This window comes from Octopus sinensis, linkage group LG2 (genome assembly GCF_006345805.1).
Source record: "Octopus sinensis linkage group LG2, ASM634580v1, whole genome shotgun sequence".
Lineage (NCBI taxonomy): Eukaryota > Metazoa > Mollusca > Cephalopoda > Octopoda > Octopodidae > Octopus > Octopus sinensis.
In genome coordinates, this window is record NC_042998.1 from 49,930,187 (window position 1) to 49,949,152 (window position 18,966).

The window sequence follows — 18,966 nt, forward strand, 5'->3', positions numbered from 1 at the left end:
TTAAATACATTCCTGGTATCATGTACGTACGTATTAATTGCTTGTAGGAACAACATATTTCGTTACGTAACGATAATATATTACTAAGTATATTAAACGTTTTATCAGACAATACTGTGTCTCACTGTGTTAGCAGTGCTATTCAATGACATTAAAAAAAAATAGTTACCTCTAGAGATAACTTTCTAAAGATAACTTAAAACATAAAATGATTGAATAGGACTGCTAACACAGGCAGGACATATTATTAAATAATAAGAGTTTAATATACTTGTTAGTATATTATGATTGCACAACGAAATGCTGTGTCCCTACCAGCAATTTATACATACACACACATATGCGTATAAATTGAGGAAATAATCATTAAAATGATTATACCAGTGGCCTTGTGCAAAAAGGAGAACAAATTTAGAGTAGTTTGGAGACATTTGACATCTACTTCTAGCATATTGGCGTTGTCTCTCCAGGCGATGCCCAACTGACCCTACTGTACTGTGTAGTCGACAAAATTATAGAAAACAATGCGCATGCGCGAAATACAAAAATGTAAAATGGCAACAATTTACCCATCGCACCCTATATATGTACAAGATTTTAAAAATATATTTTGATACAGGCATAGTATTCGAAAATAGATTTACTTAAAATGAAATTAAATAAAGTAGATTAGTTCGGATTAGTTGGAAAGAAGCTTTTGTCGAAGGGCTTATAACGCGGTTGCTTGAAAAATTGAAAACAGGGAAAAGCGCTTACGCAAAAACTTCCTTTTCTAAGGTCTCTGCTAATACCTTTTTCTAAAAGAAAATGTTTTAATACATTTAATAATCTTCAATTGAAGAAAACCTTACTTTTATACACACACGCGCAAGCACACACGTATATATATTTGCATGTATGTATGCTTGTGGATGTATGTTTAGCTATCCTTCTACATGTGTGTGTTTGTGTGTGCGTTGCGCGTGAATGCGTAGGCATGTTTCAATCCATATATAGCTCATACAAACACTTTTTAAGTTCTTCTAAAAGACTGGAGTAAATAAGATTAGACCGTACGTATTCTATAGGAAATTACAGTGTTATCTGATATCGGTGTGGTTTTTGTAGGATAATGCATTGGGAATTCTGCCAAGAATCAACAGAAATGAATCCCCGTCAACTGTGCCAAGTCCTTCAATATCATCACCACTATTTCTTGTACAACTAAATCAGTGAATAACAGAATAAATAGAGCACCGAACTCAATTCTTCGTGCTATTCTGCTTTTATTTTGTGTTTCAATTTCGAATCCTGCCAATATCCATTTTAGCTTTTTCACATTTTAGCTCAGATTACATTAATTATATCCTCTTTTTAAATGTGCATTATAATTCCTAAATTACATAACAGTTGAGCAGAGTTTAGGTTAACTCAAGTATGTCTGTAACATATTTCAACTGCTAAAAGACAAATACACCGTAGTTACCGTGGTAAAATGGTATGAAAACACCTGGTTCGTTCAGTGTCGCCATCTATTAGAAATCCCAAACATCGATGTTTCAAGCTTCTTTGCTCTTGTCGATGAGATGTACCTAAAAGAGGCAACTCTGAACGAACTTACAAAGCCATAGCTTTATGTATGCTTCAGTCAAAACGTTGATTGATTTGCGCTAGAGGATACGTGTTGACTAAAGCACATATAAAACTATGGCTTTATAAGTTCGTTCAGAGTTGCCTCTCTTAGGTACATCTCATCGACAAGAGCCAAGAAGCTTGAAAAATCGATATCTGGGATTCCTAATAGATGGCGACACTGAACGAACCGGGTATTTTAACACCTTTTTACCAGCAACTGCAGTGCATTTGCATTTTGGCTGTTGAAATATGCCACAAACATACTTCAACTAACTTAAATTGTACTCATGCCTAAGTTGAGGCACATGGCCTAGTGGTTAGAGCAGCGGATTCGCGGTCTTGGGATCGCGAGTTCGAATCTCAGACCGGGTGATGTGTGTGTGTGTTTATGAGCCAAAACACCTAAGCTCCACGCAGAAGGTAATGGCGAACTTCTGCTGACTCTTTCGCCACAACTTTCTCTCACTCTTTCCTCCTGCAGCTCACCTGCAAGATGCGTCCCGTTCAGGTGGGGAACCTATACACCAAGGAAACCGGCCCTTATGAACCAGGCATGGCTCAAGAAGGAACAAACAACAAAAACAACTCATGCCTAAACACTGCTTGACGCTAATGCATCGTTATTTTCCTCGATTGGACATAGCAGTTATTTATTCTTCATCTACTACAACTGTCACTGATTTCGAGGCTGCCAGTCTATTGACAACTTTATATATTTCACCGAAATTAGCGAATCGTTAAAACGTCAGAAAACATTTTTGTTTTTTGAGTATTTTTATTTTTCTGAGTTCAAATCCTGCTGCCATGTTAACTTTGCTTTTCAGGTTTGAGTGTTGATAAAACAGTATGCCAGTCAATAGCAACAGTCGATAGCATCAACAAATAACTCCTCTCAAAACTACTTGCCTTTATAAGAAACATATATTTTTATTCATTCCTCCGATTGCAACCAAGCTACTCGCTCTTATGCTTTTAGAGAGAGAGAGAGAGAGAGAGAGAGATAGAGAGAGCTCATTAATGTGTTTATATGCTTTGCGTGGGGGCAAGCATGTCTCCGAGTTCAAAGTTTCTAGTTTCGAACTGATAACGTTCTTTATTAATAAAATAGTCCTGAAGACTCGTTTCAGAAGTGAAGTTTCAGAGTTAAAGCCGTAGTTCAATAACCTGTCACTTATCTCTCGCCCACTTATATATTTATTTGTTTATCTATTCACACACACACACACACATACATATTTTCGGAGAGAATTTTAAACTGAATTTAACCGTTTTATCTTGGCCACGCAACTGACAAAAATAATCAAATAATGTTCTTTTTTTACGCCCTTTCAAACCTAGTCAGGCTCATGGGCCCGGTTTCCCGGTTTCTGTGGCGTATGCGTTCCCCCCCAGCTAGACGGGACGCCAGTCCATCGCAGCGTTACTCAAGAAACAGGAAGAGAGAGTGAGAGAAAGTTGTGGCGAAAGAGTACAACATGAGTCGGAGCTTTTAAGTGTTTTCGTGGAGCTCTTAAGTGTTTTCGCTCAATAAACACACACAACGCCCGGTCTGGGAATCGAAACCGCGATCCTCCGACCGCGAGTCCGTTGCCCTAACCACTGGGTCATTGCAGTGTTCTAACTCAATAAGATTTCTAAGGTTGAGAGTTTTTTCTGGTTTTCCTAGTATTACGTTGAACGAGCGATAATTTGTTTTCCCTGGCTAGGGCGAAAGACGTTCGCATATAGTATTTCATCGTTGCAAGACAATTTAAAAATTCAAGTCAGCACTGCCAACAATCATCCATCAGTTTTGTAGAAACTACTGCTGTGAGGCCTACAGCAGGGAATAAGGCCTTCCGCGATAATTATTTAGAACTTGTTGCGTTTAACAATTGAGTATTCTGCTATGTACTATTATTGGTAACGAAATAGTTTTCAGATATATTTTAACATAATTATAGTCTGTTGTTTGCATTGTAAATGTACACACACACATATACGTATGCACATGTCTGTATATTGTATCTATATGTGTGTGTTTGTGTGTGTCTATGTCTCTCCTTCATTTCTCTCCAAATTATATATATATATATATATATATATATATTTATATATATATGTGTGTGTGTGTACGTATGTATAAATGTACACACACAGACACACTAATACGTACTTTCACAAACATTTTGGAAGGCATACAAACATATTCTTGCACGCATTCATGCTAATCTAATTTAGGACATATATAGAGTAATGTTACACTAGATTTTGACAAATAAAACAAGTATGTTTTGTATTAGTCTTTGTGTGGGCATTCTAGTCGAAATGTATGTCCACAGTGTGAGAAAACTGTCGATGACAAATTAAATTCAGCTTCCCTTTAGAGACATGTATCTAAGCAATCAGATATCTACTTCAAGAGCTGAATTACTAAATCTATCAAGTGTTACCGATTCTTGATAACATCTATGTACATACATAGATACACACACACACAGAATTTATATATGTATATACATAAACCACATACATACATATATACATGCATATATTATCTTTTCATATTTTGTGATGCTTTTGCCTTCTATATTCTCCCTTGAGATAGTAATCTAATTTACTGGGAGAGTTACACTTTTTCTATTGCATTATCATCACAACACCTTTTCTCGGACTCCCTTTGCTCTATTGTGAGAATAGAACAAAATGATATAAAAAAAAATGGAATTAAAAATGAAAAAGAGATATCTTTTGCTGTCTCCACCAACTTATTTATTCACTCTATCTTTGAAATGGGTGACTGAGTACTTACTGGAAGGATTATGCCACTGACCCAAAAATTAGGTTTTTAATCGAGGTCTCTGGTGTTCTTTATTTACCCTTATCTAGTCAAAGTAGAAATATGAAGAAATCTCTCACCCTCTCTTGCTTTCTCGTTCTCTCACTGACTGTAATTTAGAGATAAGACTGCTCATCAACTTCAATGTTTTATGGTCAGCATTTAGCAAAAGCCGACAGGAATATAGTCCACTGAACTTTTTCTGTGCCAAGAACGCTATAAATTTATCGCAGCTTTGTTGAGAACTATATAGGCAATGATGGCTATCTGTGGTCAAGTTTAATGAATATTGAGATGCTAAAAGTCTCATTGCTCTGAACAAACCAAAGTAAATTACACCTAACTTTTGAGTTATTTAGATTATGAATTCGTTCGTGAATTGGATTCCTCATAAAGTCTTTAGCTAGCTTATGAACTACATACACAATATAGTAGCTGTGTATTTATCAAACGCCTTTACAACACCTTCAGTTATCAGTGACGCTCGATATTTAGTGAGAATTAGCTTTAGAAAAAGCATGTATCTACGATAACTACTAAGTAAATAATCTAAGAATTTCGAGTGCTTGAACACTCTTAATCCAAGGGTATTAAAGAACCATAAAAGAAACACGTTAAGTTGTTACAGTATTTAACACTACAAAGCGAACAGAAGTAAAAGGAAAAAAATTCTGATCTTTTATTTGGTATATATTCGTTTATATTCGTTTCATCCTATTGGTCTAATTGTATAAACAGGTATCAAAAAGGCTTCTTATTTAAATTTTCGAATACCATGCAAATATTCAAAGTCGAAGAACCAACTAATATGCTTAAAGTAAACATTAATGATTTGTTACTGTAGAATAAGATCGAAATCTTGGTGAGAGAATGTTCTGACACGAAATTCATCATATTTTAGATTTATGAGTTTAAGTAAAGTAATCACCATCCTCCACAAGAGTAGAAAGAATTTTGATAGATACCTGTTTCACAGAAAGCTTAAGCAATATGACAAAATATTTAAAAATTAAGTTATCTTTTCCAGAAGATGGTTGGAAACTTTTGCATATATTCACTGTGATAGTGAAATTAAGTTGTGATAAATAAAATAACTGAAGAACAAGAGACAGGCGAATTGGTATTAAAAAGAAACACGTTTTTATGCATAAATACATTGACTAACCGAAAAACAATTCCGCCAACATAGATGCATGGAGAAGAAATATTCATACAACCAATATAAGTCAATTCCGAAACATCAGTACAGTACAAGACATAAAGTTCAAAATACCAAAAAAACATTACTGAAAATAGCTTTCAAGTTTGTGCAGTTCAGTTGTAATTAACTGTTTCTGTGAGTTAAAAACACAAGGTTGATATGTTTTAAATTGCTCTTGATAGTGACGCTGATGTTTTCATTGTTGCTGTTGTTGTCAGTATTGATTTTGGCTGTAATTATTGCAGTTGAAACTAATTAGGCTTCTAAGGACAAACGATAGATCTAAATGTTTGTGCATGATATGCGACAAAGATAACGAGAAAATAAAATGTTAATGCATAAAGTGGTGTAGGGCACTAATGCTGTACGACTTGCTAATTCATAAACCCTTGTAGTAAGGGTAGATGACACAAGAAGGGATGCAGTATATTGGTAAGGTAGTAGAGGGTATCTGCAGGTGGTATTTGTTAATGCCTAGGGTAATATTTCCTTTCTTTTTTAGTGGGGTATAAGCTTTGAAAGCATAGCACTAACACTACTTGAAATACATGAACGATGCGCTGTAGACCACAATTATGCAACGTAGACGTTAGCATCTCTTTAGAGCTGTGAGAATTACTGATCGAAAAGAGAAAAGCCTAAATTTAAGATCATCAGCAAATGGGGAATTTAGTATAGACTGGAGACTACGAAGCCTTCTGTAGCTTGCTTTAAAATAATTCCGATGCTCGAAGTGTTTTATAGATATGGAAGATGCTGTCCTGTACATAACAGTAACTTTCTCTTCTTTATCCGTTAATGCAGTTAAAGAAGAGAGATCTCAGGCCTATGCCATCCTTCTTGTATGTACTGCGTAAGTAACTGTACAATGTAAATTTCTCCCAGTTAGTAAATATTGAGATTTCTGTATGGCCTTTGCTGTCTTCATTGTCTGCAAGGAGCAATATATGTGACTCCGTGAACCACATGTGGGATTTGGAGTTGAAGGCCCAAATTTTGCGAGAGATGCAGACTAGGATTTCAGAAAAGGTTTAATGTATCGACAAAAATTAATGTTTCCTTGAATTTTAACTATGTTCCATGCAATCGATAGTTGCTTTCTGTTATTATTCTCTTTGGCTGGCGGATGAGGTAAAAAGATACCGTGTTAATTTACTTAAACACTTTTTCAAGCTTTTGTTAATTTTTAGATGGCGAGAAACATATCTCTCTTTATATAAACGGCAGTTTGTCTGTGCGTGTTTCTGTGTGTCTGTTTGCTTGTACCCTCACCCTGACCACGGCTTTCAACCGATTCTGATGAAACTTGACACACACATAGCCCAATGTCATAATTCAAAACTAACGCAGCGAAAATTTTGAAAAGTTCACCCAGTTCTGAAAAAAATCGATAAATTCGACATGGGGTCGAGAATCAGAAACACAAACCGCAAACTGTCTAGGGGACGCAACTCCACCTTTTTTTACTCAAAAAAAATTTACCATCATTTTTTTCCATTTTTTTGCTATTTTGTGGCTATAACTCTCTAAAAATGCTTTATAGTTATTTCCCTTACAAACCTGAGCAACGCCGGGCGATACTGCTAGTCTATAATATTATCGGAATGCAATTTTGGAAACGGAAAACTGAAAAAAAAACTATTTCGTATAAAGTCTGACACATGTTGTACGATGTAAAATTACCGTCATAAAATCTGTAGCAAAAGAAATATTTATTGGTCTAAAGAATGAAAAGCTTTAGAATGCGAAGGCTTTGTATTTCACCATGTAGATCTCTTTTACTCTTTTCAGTCATTTGACTGCAGCCATGCTGGAGCACCGCCTTTAGTCGAGCAAATCGACCCCAGGACTTATTCTATGTAAGCCTAGTACTTATTCTATCGGTCTCTTTTGCCGAACCGCTAAGTTACGGTGACGTAAACACACCAGCATCGGTTGTCAAGCGATGTTAGAAGGGGGGAACATAGGCATACAAACATATACAAGCACATACGTGTGTATATATATATATACATATACACGACGGGCTTCTTTCAGTTTCCGTCTACCAAATCCACTCACAAGGCTTTGGTCGGCCCGAGGCTATAGTAGAAAACACTTGCCCAAGATGCCACGCAGTGGGAGTGAACCCGGAACCTTTAAGCCACTTACCACACAGCCACTCCTGCACCAATAACATTTATAGCTCTAATAGGCTTTCATATAGTAGAACATCAAGAGGACGTTATGCTTACTAAAAGTGGTTAACGCATATTGTTAAATACTTTAAGGTCACCAGATAATGCATAAATGAGGATCACGTTCCAGAGAAAAGCGATTTTGATGAAGAAGAATTCAATAAAATACTCAGCCAATAAGTTGGAGGAATATGGATATAATTTTTTAAAGAAAGTAAAAAAAAAAAAAAAACTGATCACGATTTACAGGCTTCATGTGGGCACTGAACCACGTATGTTATCACTACTCAAGCTCAACGTGTATGTTTACTTGGTACATAATTAATAACTGTTTACGATTTTGATTGTGTTAATATTGCCTTGGAACTACGAAGGATCTGTAGATTATTGTAGATTGCAAAATCTAGAAGTTTTAGGAAAATCTGTAACTTGAGTAGGAAACGGGCAAAATATTTTCGTAACATAAAGGATGCCGTGTTGTGGGAAAGTATCTGGAGATGGATCTTGAAAACCGAAAAGAATGATGAGTCGTTACTGCAAAAAGTTTCATTGCGGATCTGATCAACGGAACAGCCTGCTCATGGAATTAACGTGCAAATGGCTGAGCACACCACAGACATGCGTGCTCTTAGCGTAGTTCTCAGGGAAATTCAGCGTGACACAGAATGTGACAAGGCTGGACCATGAATTACAGGTACAACTCATTGTTTTCAGCTGAGTGGGCTGAAGCAACGCGAAATAAAGCATTTTGCTCATGAACACAATGCATTGCCGTGAATCGAACTCACGTTCTTACGATCGTGAGCCGTATACCCTAACCGACTATCAGCAGGATAAATCCCTTCGTTATTGTCTTACGAAATAGAAAATGAAATGACTCGTTGCGTATAAGGGGTGGCACACGCAAAGAATCTTATTGTTATGTAAACCTTGCACACGTTAAAGAAAGCAAGTAAAACAGCAGTAGATCATGGTTAAAGGATGAATAAATATGTAAGTCAATTCCAACTATACTGCAGCAGAACAGAATACTGAGGATAACCAAAGTGAAAGCTTTCAGAACTACGAATTACGCTTCTAGATGTATTTTCAAAAACATAGCACGAACATGATCAAATTTATGGTATGGCAAGATATACAGATTCTGTTATATATGTTTCACGTTAAGAACGGAGTACGTAAACAAATGCAGAGTTTACAAGATGCACTGATGTATACTATGTTGCTATAACTAAAATTCCGTCAGATGTAATCTAATGTTTATACAAGAAATTTAAGAGCTTTCGGAAGATATTAAATGTAGCTTAAACTAGCGTAGAAAATTGTCCGAAGTTACGCTGATAAGGTCGACGTAGATGATAGATTGTCCATTTGTCATATATTATTGATTTTCTGTAAAATTGTATTTCCATGTTTAGTCATATAAGCCATACTAATAGAAGTCATCGTTCGTGAGACAAACATAATACCACTCAACGTATCGTACCCGCAACTCACGCTACCTAAAACCGCTGACGGTAAATAATGAATTAATAATCAGTATCAAAATTATTGGCAACTTACCTCAATGAACGGCTTTGGCTGCCGTAACACAATGTATTCGTAACCACAAATTTCACACCTGTTCATATAAGAAGATCCTAACCATCGTTCCAAACATGTTACATGTAGCTTCCCCATTGATCCAGTACAATAACAAGGCGAAATAAGTTTAGCTGTGCTCTCTCCTTCATGGCAAATACGACATATAGATGCATCACTGCTACTACTGCAAGAAGAGAAATAACATAATCAGAAAATAACGCTACAATAGTCAGACATAAAAAAAAAAAATTGTAATGGTTGGTAATAAAGGAATATATTATGCGGCGAGCTGGCAGAAACGTTAGCACGCCGGGTGAAATGCTTAGCAGTATTTCGTCTGCCGCTACGTTCTGAGTTCAAATTCCGCCGAGGTCGACTTTGCCTTTCATCCTTTCGGGGTCGATTAAATAAGTACCAGTTATGCACTGAGATCGACTTAATCCGTTTGTCTGTCCTTGTTTGTCCCCTCTGAGTTTAGCCCCTTGTGGGTAGTAAAGAAATAGGTATTTTTTCTGCCGCCACGTTCTGAGTTTCAATTCCGCCGAGGTCGATTTTGCTTTTCATCCTTTCGGGATCGATTAAATAAGTACCAGTTACGCACTGGGGTCGATATAATCGACTTAATCCGTTTGTCTGTCCTTGTTTGTCCCCTCTGTGTTTAGCCCCTTGTGGGTAGTAAAGAAATAGGTATTTCGTCTGCCGTTACGTTCTGAGTTCAAATTCCGCCGAGGTTAACTTTGCCTTTCATCCTTTCGGGGCCAATAAAATAAGTACTCGTACATGACTGGAGTCGATGCAGTCGATTTATTCCATCCCCGAAATTGCTGTCCTTGTGCCAAAAATAGAGACCGATACAGAAATAGGTTCGCACATTTGGGTCAATTATATCCAAACCGGTATTTGAGTGATACTTATTTTCTCGAATACGAAATAATTAAATAAATAAAGAGGAGGTCGTCGCTGGTGCGACTCAAAACCAGAAAGCAAAAGAACATAAATAGATACAGGTAAGGACGTTTACTGCTGGGTTACCTATTTGGCCACCATATTGCATAAATGCAATGTAGTAGTAAAACACCATCACCGAAAAAGAGAAAATGTTACCGTTTAGGAAGGTGACACTTCAGAATGTCCTACCCATTTGAATACGCAAGACTAAACAGAAAATATAAATGACTTTTTAGAAGCACGTCAACCTTGATCGTGCACATTTATGATTAAAAGTACACCAAATATGACATATATTTTATCGAGATGTGAAGGCGCATGGCTCAGTGGTTAGAGCGTCGAGCTTATGATTGTGAGGCTGTGAGTTCGATTCCCGGACCGGGCTGTGTGTTGTGTTCTTGAGAAAGACACTTTATTTCACGTTGCTCCAGTTTACTCAGCTGTAGAAATGAGTTGCGACATCACTGGTGCCATGCTGCATCGGCCTTTGTCTTTCCCTTGGATAACATCAGTGGTGTGGAGAAGGGAGGCAGGTATGCATGGGCGACTGCTAGCCTTCCACAAATAATCTTACCCTGACTTGTGCCTCGGAGGGTAAATTTCTAGGTGCATTCCCATGGTCATTCATGACCGAAGGTGGGTGGTCTCCTTCAATATTTTATCGAGACAAACTAAAATATTAGTACATCCTCAAAGGCGAAAAACTGGCAGAATCGTTACCATATTGAACAAAATACTTAGCGGCATTTCGTCTGTCTTTGTGTTCTGAGTTCAAATTCCGTCGACGTCAACTTTGCCTTTCATCTTTTCGGGGTCAATGTAATCGACTAGTCCCCTCTTCGAAATTGTCAGCTTTTTGTCAAAATTTGGAACCAATATATTTCTACATTCTCAAATTGCCTTTTACTGCGTGGGCGCTGGTTGTATTAAAAATAAAACTTCAAGAGAAATGTGAATTGCTGAAAATATGCCGTTAATAAGATTAGCTTGACTGGAAGACGGCAATTTTATCCGCAACTTTACCCGTTTTTTTCTTTTTAGTGATATTTGAAGTTGATAACATTTGGAGTGGGAAAGGCATTCTTCTCACGTTTGGCAATTTTGGCCGCACTCTACAACTTATTCTATAACCATACGGAAACGGAAAATTAACTGTTTTATCATATCAAACGAAAACTGATTGGACTCAAACAACAAGAGCAACAGAAACAACAATAAACATAACATTGATATTAATACACCATATTAGTTCAATGGTGATGGAGAAATAGCAATGATGAGGATAATGATGATAATAATTACAGCAAAAATAACAATAATATAATAATGATTTCAAATTTTGGCACAAGGTCAGCAATTTTTTAGGGAAGGGGGTTAGTCGATTCATCAACTAAGTATTCAACTGGTACTTATTTTATCGACCTCAAAAGGATGAAAGGAAAAATAGACTTCGGCGGAATTTGAACTCAGAACGTAAGGACGGGCGAAATACCTATTTCTTTACTACTCACAAGGGTAGTAAACACAGAGAGGACAAACAAGGACAGAGAGATTAAGTCGATTATATCGACCCCAGTGCGTAACTGGTACTTATTTAATCGACACCGAAAGGATGAAAGGCAAAGTCGACCTCGGCGGAATTTGAACTCAGAACATAACGGCAGGCGAAATACCGCTAGGCATTTCGCCCGGCGTGCTAACGTTTCTACCAGTTCGCCGCCTTAATAATGATAATAATGATCTTTTCTACTGGAAGTACCAGGCCTCAAATTTGAGGGAAGAGATTAAGTCGATTACATCGACTACGGTGCGTCTCCAAGCACACACACACACACACACACACACGCGCGCGCGCGCACACACATGTATGATTGGAGACCTAATGGTTAGGGTGTTGCATTAACGATTGCGAGAACAAATCTGGAGAAATATTAACTATTTTCAAAATAGCTTATGTTGTAAAGATTCATATGGATGGAAAGATTGTTTGCTGATCATGAAAGACACCACCTAAGGTTGTTGGAGGGAGGAGAGCATGAGAACGGTATTGATTAACTACCAGAAGGACGCATCTCATTCTTGGAACGTGTAAACATGACCTATAAGTTAGTTAGTACCTGTGATATGTAAATATATTAAAAGCATTATGAGTATATATAAAACAATTCTGCAGATACAGAGAAAAGGGGATTATAAAAAAGTTAAAACTGTGTACATTTGATTAGGAATATTTTAAAAAGACACCCCTTCTATAATTCTTTACTGCTTGGCGCAAACACTTTTAGCCATCGGGTTACACCAGACAGAACTCGGATACATATGCTATAGGAGGACAATCTGTCGACTTTCGTGCATGGAAATTATTCGGTGCAGATAGTAAAGAACTAGAAACACTGCTGCAAAGTGTATATGAATTCACAAGAAGTATTGGTATGAGATTTAGATTAGAAAAGTGCACCTGGGCAAATTTTAAGAGAGAATACTTCATTCATAATACGAATACCTTGATATATAAAGAAACAGGGATAAAAGAAATAAACTGAATACAAACAAAAATTTGGAAATCAATGAGCTTGACTAAGTGCAACACACACAAACGAAAAAAAATGTTTGGACAGGATGTTATAGTCGCATAATATAAATATTTAAAACAGAAGTAAAAGCAAGAATAAGGTGATAAGCATCTTGTCTCGTTGATTTACTAATAAGTTACACTTAAAATAGTTTACTGTACGCTAAATTAATTAGACTAGACAAAAAAGAACATTGAAAAATTATATTTATCACAAATAAGGGAGATATTGGCTTCAAACAACTAAAAAACTATTATACAATCTATATGATTATAAACATATTTAGTTATAAGGAAATAATAATAGAAATAATTTTTGACATGAACAAAAAAAATAAGATTGTTTCTGCCCTCAAGAATGTAAGAAACGCGAAAACTGAAGTGGTAGGCAGTTATGGGCAAAGAGAGAAAAAGTATAAGAAACTGAGGAAAAATCTCAAACACTAAGCTGAAATAAGGGCTATATAATGACATACCAAAGAAATAGAAAAAGAAAAGTATGGCCAAATGCCAGAAAAGACTAGCAGAGTGGAAATAGGAAAGGATGGACCGACTATGAAGCACGTGACTTTATGACCGAATATTTCTTGAATGCAGCACAAAAGAGAAATCTTCTCAACAGAAAGCCCTGCCAACACAAAAGTATGCAATGAAGCAAACTACGTTCGTTGAGGATTGTGGAGAGTGGGAAAACAATTTACCTCGTCTCAAGATATCCAGCACTAAAAGTATATCTTCAAGCAAAACAAAATTTGGTCTTTTGAACACAGCAAACTATGTGAATATTATGAAATTCCAAAAGATAAAATGTGCAAAAGAAAAAGGTATCAATGTATGACAAAGCAACAAACAATATGTCAGTTCCCAGAGGTAAGGATATTGAGGTTAACCGCTGGTTATCCACCAAGGAAGGAATTGTCGCCAAATGAAGATTTCACGCGATAAAATATTTTAAAAAGAAATGCACAGATTATCCAAATGTTTTGATATAAAAATAGAAAAATGCAGAATGTGGGAACTGAAAACAAAAACAACCCCTACAAATCCTTATCGAACGTAATAAGAAAGTGAAAATAAAACACAGGGCTTTAAAATGTGTTTAACTTATAAAAAAAGTAGTCTGAAGCAAAAGGGTTGTTCCTAGTAGTAAGCCGATAAAGCATGTTCACTGCGTCTGTACCGATGGATGCACTACAACCAGTTGTACAGCATCCCACCAGCGAGGGATCGATGCATAATGTGTGAGCATAAAAATTTCTCACATATTCCATTTTCCGTTTCTATCATTTGTTATATATATATATATATATATATATATATATTATATATATATATAATTAGTCAAGGAACTATAGTCCCTTACGGATGCGAGCATCCTAGTTTACCGGTTTATATCAGCGTTCAGAGAAAACCAAGTATATTAGTTAACCAACGAAACGTATTGGTAGTTGAATAAATATTTTAAAATAAGAAAATGAATTAAAACTTTCGTACAGATGTTTTTACTTAAAGACATTCAAATTCATACATAGAAATTCCTTCCTACAGCTGTTTCACAAGGAGTTTCCTTTCTGTGGAAGAGCGTAGGTTCGAAACGTTAAAGACTTTTTCACTTCCTGAGCGTTAAACTAATACATCTGTCTGTTGTCTACACCACTTGTCTTCGTCTTTTGTTGTTTTGTGAATTCTCCCTATATATATATATATATATATATTATATATATATATATATATATATATATATATATATATATATATATATATATATATATAAAGTTAATCCAAACAAGAAAACAAAAACAAAAAAACACAACAACGCAAGGACGTGGAACAAATAAAGTATTATTGGACGCCTAGGAAAGAAGGGAAGAAGGAAAGATCCCGAGAAGGGAAGACAGAGGAAAAAAATCGCCAGTGGTACAGACGAGGTCACATACATACATACGTAAAAAATATATATTCTTGATCTGAATTCATTAATGTCCTTCGTTGATTATGGTTTTACCTTTTTGTTAGATATTTATTTCCTATCATCTGTGTTCTCTAGTAAATTCCCTGGATCTTTTACTATTTTCCTGTTTTTTTTTCCAGAAAGCTTTTAACCTTTTTACTCATCACAAAATTCAAGCATTTTTCACGCGGTTTAAAATTTTAATTTAAATTTCCGCCTTTGTTAAAAAATGTTTTTCATTTCAAAGTATTTTTGTTATACACTTCCACACACAGCAATAGCAACACCTTCCACATTACTCTCGCCACCATATGTGATTCATCAATATCTTTATTCTCACACACCCGTACAAGCTCTCACATTCTAACGCGCTTTTATACCACTAATCTAACAATTACACGGACTGAGTCCTTCCACATATATGTCTACTTCAAGATCAATTAAGAAATATATGTTATGCAGACAGAATAAAATTAAATGTATATCCTCTTTACACTTCTATGCAAGTTCCACAACGTAATACATTTTGATACTTGCATTCACACATCCGTCATTTGATCCTTTCTTTAACCTCCCCTGTAAAAATTTCCCTGCCCTCTCTTGTATATTGTATTTTCTCTGACGTTTTATCTTTTATTCTCTCTCACTATATTTCCCTATTTCTTTTCTTGCGATGAAGGACTCACGGACGAAGCGTTAAGAGACTCACTCTTTCCTAATGCTATATTTGTCAAATTTTGTTCTCGTGTAGTGTGTTTAATGTATATCTGCACCTGGTAAGATTATACGGAAAAGAGCTGAGAGAATTTATTCGTAGACTAGACATTAACCATAACTACATAAAGAACATTTCTGCAAGACATACTTGCCCTAAAAATATTTAACTTGCATATAAAAAATTCTTTTCTTTCTTTTTTCTCTACTATAGAACAATTAACGATTTATGCCTTTTAAAGCTAAAAACTATTTTCTCTTTATAAGAAACTTTGTAAAATTTTGAATTTGGTTTCATTTATTTGTCTCAGGTTATACCGTGCTGATGATTCCAAAGGAGGGTGAAATAGCGTATTACATAGCTACTAAGGACTAGAAACATTAAAAAGATGTTATGTAGACAGAAAACAATTAAATGCATTACCCACTTTACACTTTGATGGAAGTTTCCCTATAATATAAATCACCAGGAGTATACCCCGTGTATATATATATATATATATATATATATATATATATATATATATATATATATATATTCATGTATGTATGCATGTGCATCAGAGTATATTGAATGTTGCAAATGTGTTCTGTTCTTTTTTTCTATATAAGTGGTTTATATAATTGACTTATGAACAATTCATTGTCTTCCTCACAGTATATCGTATTATCGACCAAATTCAAGGGAGACAAGCTTTGTATACCCGCTGTAAATTTCCCCTTCGACTAAAACAGACAGTGCTTACCGTTTGGCGGAACAGGATGCAATAACATTGAACAGGAATGATACGTACTTTTTAACATCTTTAAAGAGATACTAGAAATAATAAGAATGCAAAGCCTATACCAGTCGGTGATCGAAGTGCTTTGAAACTGTCTCAAAACACATTTAATATCAACAAATGTGCTGCGTTTCTTTTTATTCTTCCCTGTCCCTTATTGAAGCATTGTACATACATACATACATACATACATACATACATACATACATACATACATACATACATACATAGATATTATACACATACACATATACACACACACATATGCACAAACACATACATGCACATGTATGTATATATGTATGTATGTATGTATGTATGTATGTATGTATGTATGTATGTATGTATGTATCTATCTCTCTCTCTCTCACTCTCTCTCTCTCTCTCTATATATATATATACATTTTTACACGCATATATATGCAAACACACATAATTTATGCATAAATCTAGATATGTGAGTATGCATGTGTGTGTGTGTATGTGTGACGTGTCTTCTTAGGAAGTTTGAGAGCTGTATGTGTTTCTTATACATTTTTCTCCACGAGCGTGCGATCTCGAAGGTGTTATTGAATCTTACTATTTTTCTTAATTACCATTATAATTCTAATTTATAGTTTTAAAGCAGAATATTCTCGAAACAACAGTCAAACATGTTGTCACTTCCCCAGAAACAATTCGTTATGATAATAATAAAATAAATGCGCCCTTTTAAAGCCTAGTCAGGCTCATGGGCCCGGTTTGCTGGTTTCAATGGTGTATGTGTTCCCCAGCTGGATGGGACGCCAGTCCAACACAGCGTTACTCATTTTTGCCAGGTGAGTGGACTGGAGAACGTGAAATGAAGTGTTCTGCTCAAGAACACAACGCGTCGCCGGGTCAAGAATCGAAACCACAATCTTACGATCATGATGCTGACACCCTAACCACTAAGCCAAGCGCTTCCACCGTTACGATAATATCGATTTTGAAAGGGAAAATTAGTATAAAATATTATTTCCTTGGATTCTGTAATTAAAACGAAGGCACCCTGAAAACATAGTGAATCTAATACCGTAACAACGTGTGAAACGCTAAATACCATTGGAAATCTGTCAATCTCAGCATTACGAGATTGCTACTATTATGATGGTTATAAATCTAGGGTTCAACAGAGGATTAACGAAATAAATTGTAAAGTTGTAAACTAAGATGAACGTGATCTCATTCTGCTTTCACTTCGTGCTGCTAACCATGTTGTAGTGGCGGCAATTTTTATTGCTTGGGTGTCAAATTCGGACGCTTTATTCATTATAGCACTAGGCATGGCTGTCTGGTTAGAAGATCTCTTGATAATTACAGAGTTTCGAGTTCAGTCCTACTATGGGTTAGCTTGAGCTCGTGTCTACTACTACAGCACCGAACCGGCTAGTGCATTTGTGAGTGAGACTGGTAGACGGAAACTGTGTGGAAACCAGTATCTATACACACACAGACATATGTATATATATTCTTTTGCTTATTTCAGTCATTTGACTGCAGCCATGCTGGAGCACCACCTTTATTCGAACAAATCGTCTCCAGGACTTACTGTTTGTAAGCATAGTACTTATTCTATCGGTCTCTTTTGCCGAATCGCTAAGTGACAGGGTCGATTAGATTGGCCCCAGTACGCAACTGGTAGTTAATTTATCGACCCCAAAAGGATGAAAGGAAAAGTCAACCTCGGTGGAATTTGAACTCAGAACGTAAAGACAGATGAAATACCTATTTCTATTACTGCCCACAAGGGGCTAAACACAGAGGGGACAAACAATGACAGACATACGGATTAAGTCGATTACATCGACCTCAGTGCGTAACTGGTACTTATTTAATCGACCTCGAATGGATGAAAGGCAGAGTCGACCTCGGCGGAACTTGAACTCAGAACGGAACGGCAGACGAAATACTGCTAAGCATTTCACCCGGCGTGCTGCCGTTTCTGCCAGCTCGCCACCTTTTAAATAGGTATCAATATTGTACTAACAATGTAAGACTCATCCTTTTAAATATGGGAGCACAGTGAAATTATTGCTAGCATTTTCATATTAACTAGCAGTGCTAACTAAAAATCCCAACTATGCAATTCCTTCCTTAGAACTGAATGGTGGATTGTAGAAGTTACAAGTGGCAGCCAAAGCAGCAGCAGTATTAGTAGTAGAGGTACTACAGTGGTAGTAGTAATAGTAGTAGTAGTAGTAACGATGGTAGTAGTACTTGTATTAGTAGTGGTGGGGCGCTGGTGTGTACTGTAGAATTGACGGTGGAGGTAGAATATGTAGTAGAAGCAGTAGTAAGTCTTCGTCGTCGTAGTAGGAGTAGTGGTGGTGGTAGTGGAAGTAGTAGTAGTAGTGGTTGTGGTAGTAGTGGTGGTGGTGGAAGTGGTGGAAGTGGTGGTAGTGGTGGTGTTGGTAGTAGTGGTGGTGGTGGTAGTGGTGGTGGTAGTAGTAGGAGTATTCGGAGGAAGAGGAGGAGGAGGAAGAAGAGGAAGAAGTGGAAGAGGAGAAGTAGCAGTGATAGTTGTAGTAGTAATACCATCCTGTTTACTGAAATCATGATAACCATTATAGTACCTTTCAAATAA

At 36.3% G+C, this 18,966-nt stretch overlaps 1 protein-coding gene across 2 annotated transcripts in view; it reads right to left on the reverse strand.

Moving 5' to 3' along the window:
- LOC115224649 (transcription factor SPT20 homolog) overlaps positions 1 to 18,966 on the reverse strand; it is a 414,115-nt gene that overhangs the window by 47,272 nt on the left and 347,877 nt on the right. For both annotated transcript variants that reach the window (XM_029795511.2, XM_036513212.1), the window contains one exon: positions 9,374 to 9,578. In XM_029795511.2, coding sequence (XP_029651371.1) covers positions 9,374 to 9,578 — 205 coding nt within the window. The remainder of the gene's footprint in view (positions 1 to 9,373; positions 9,579 to 18,966) is intronic.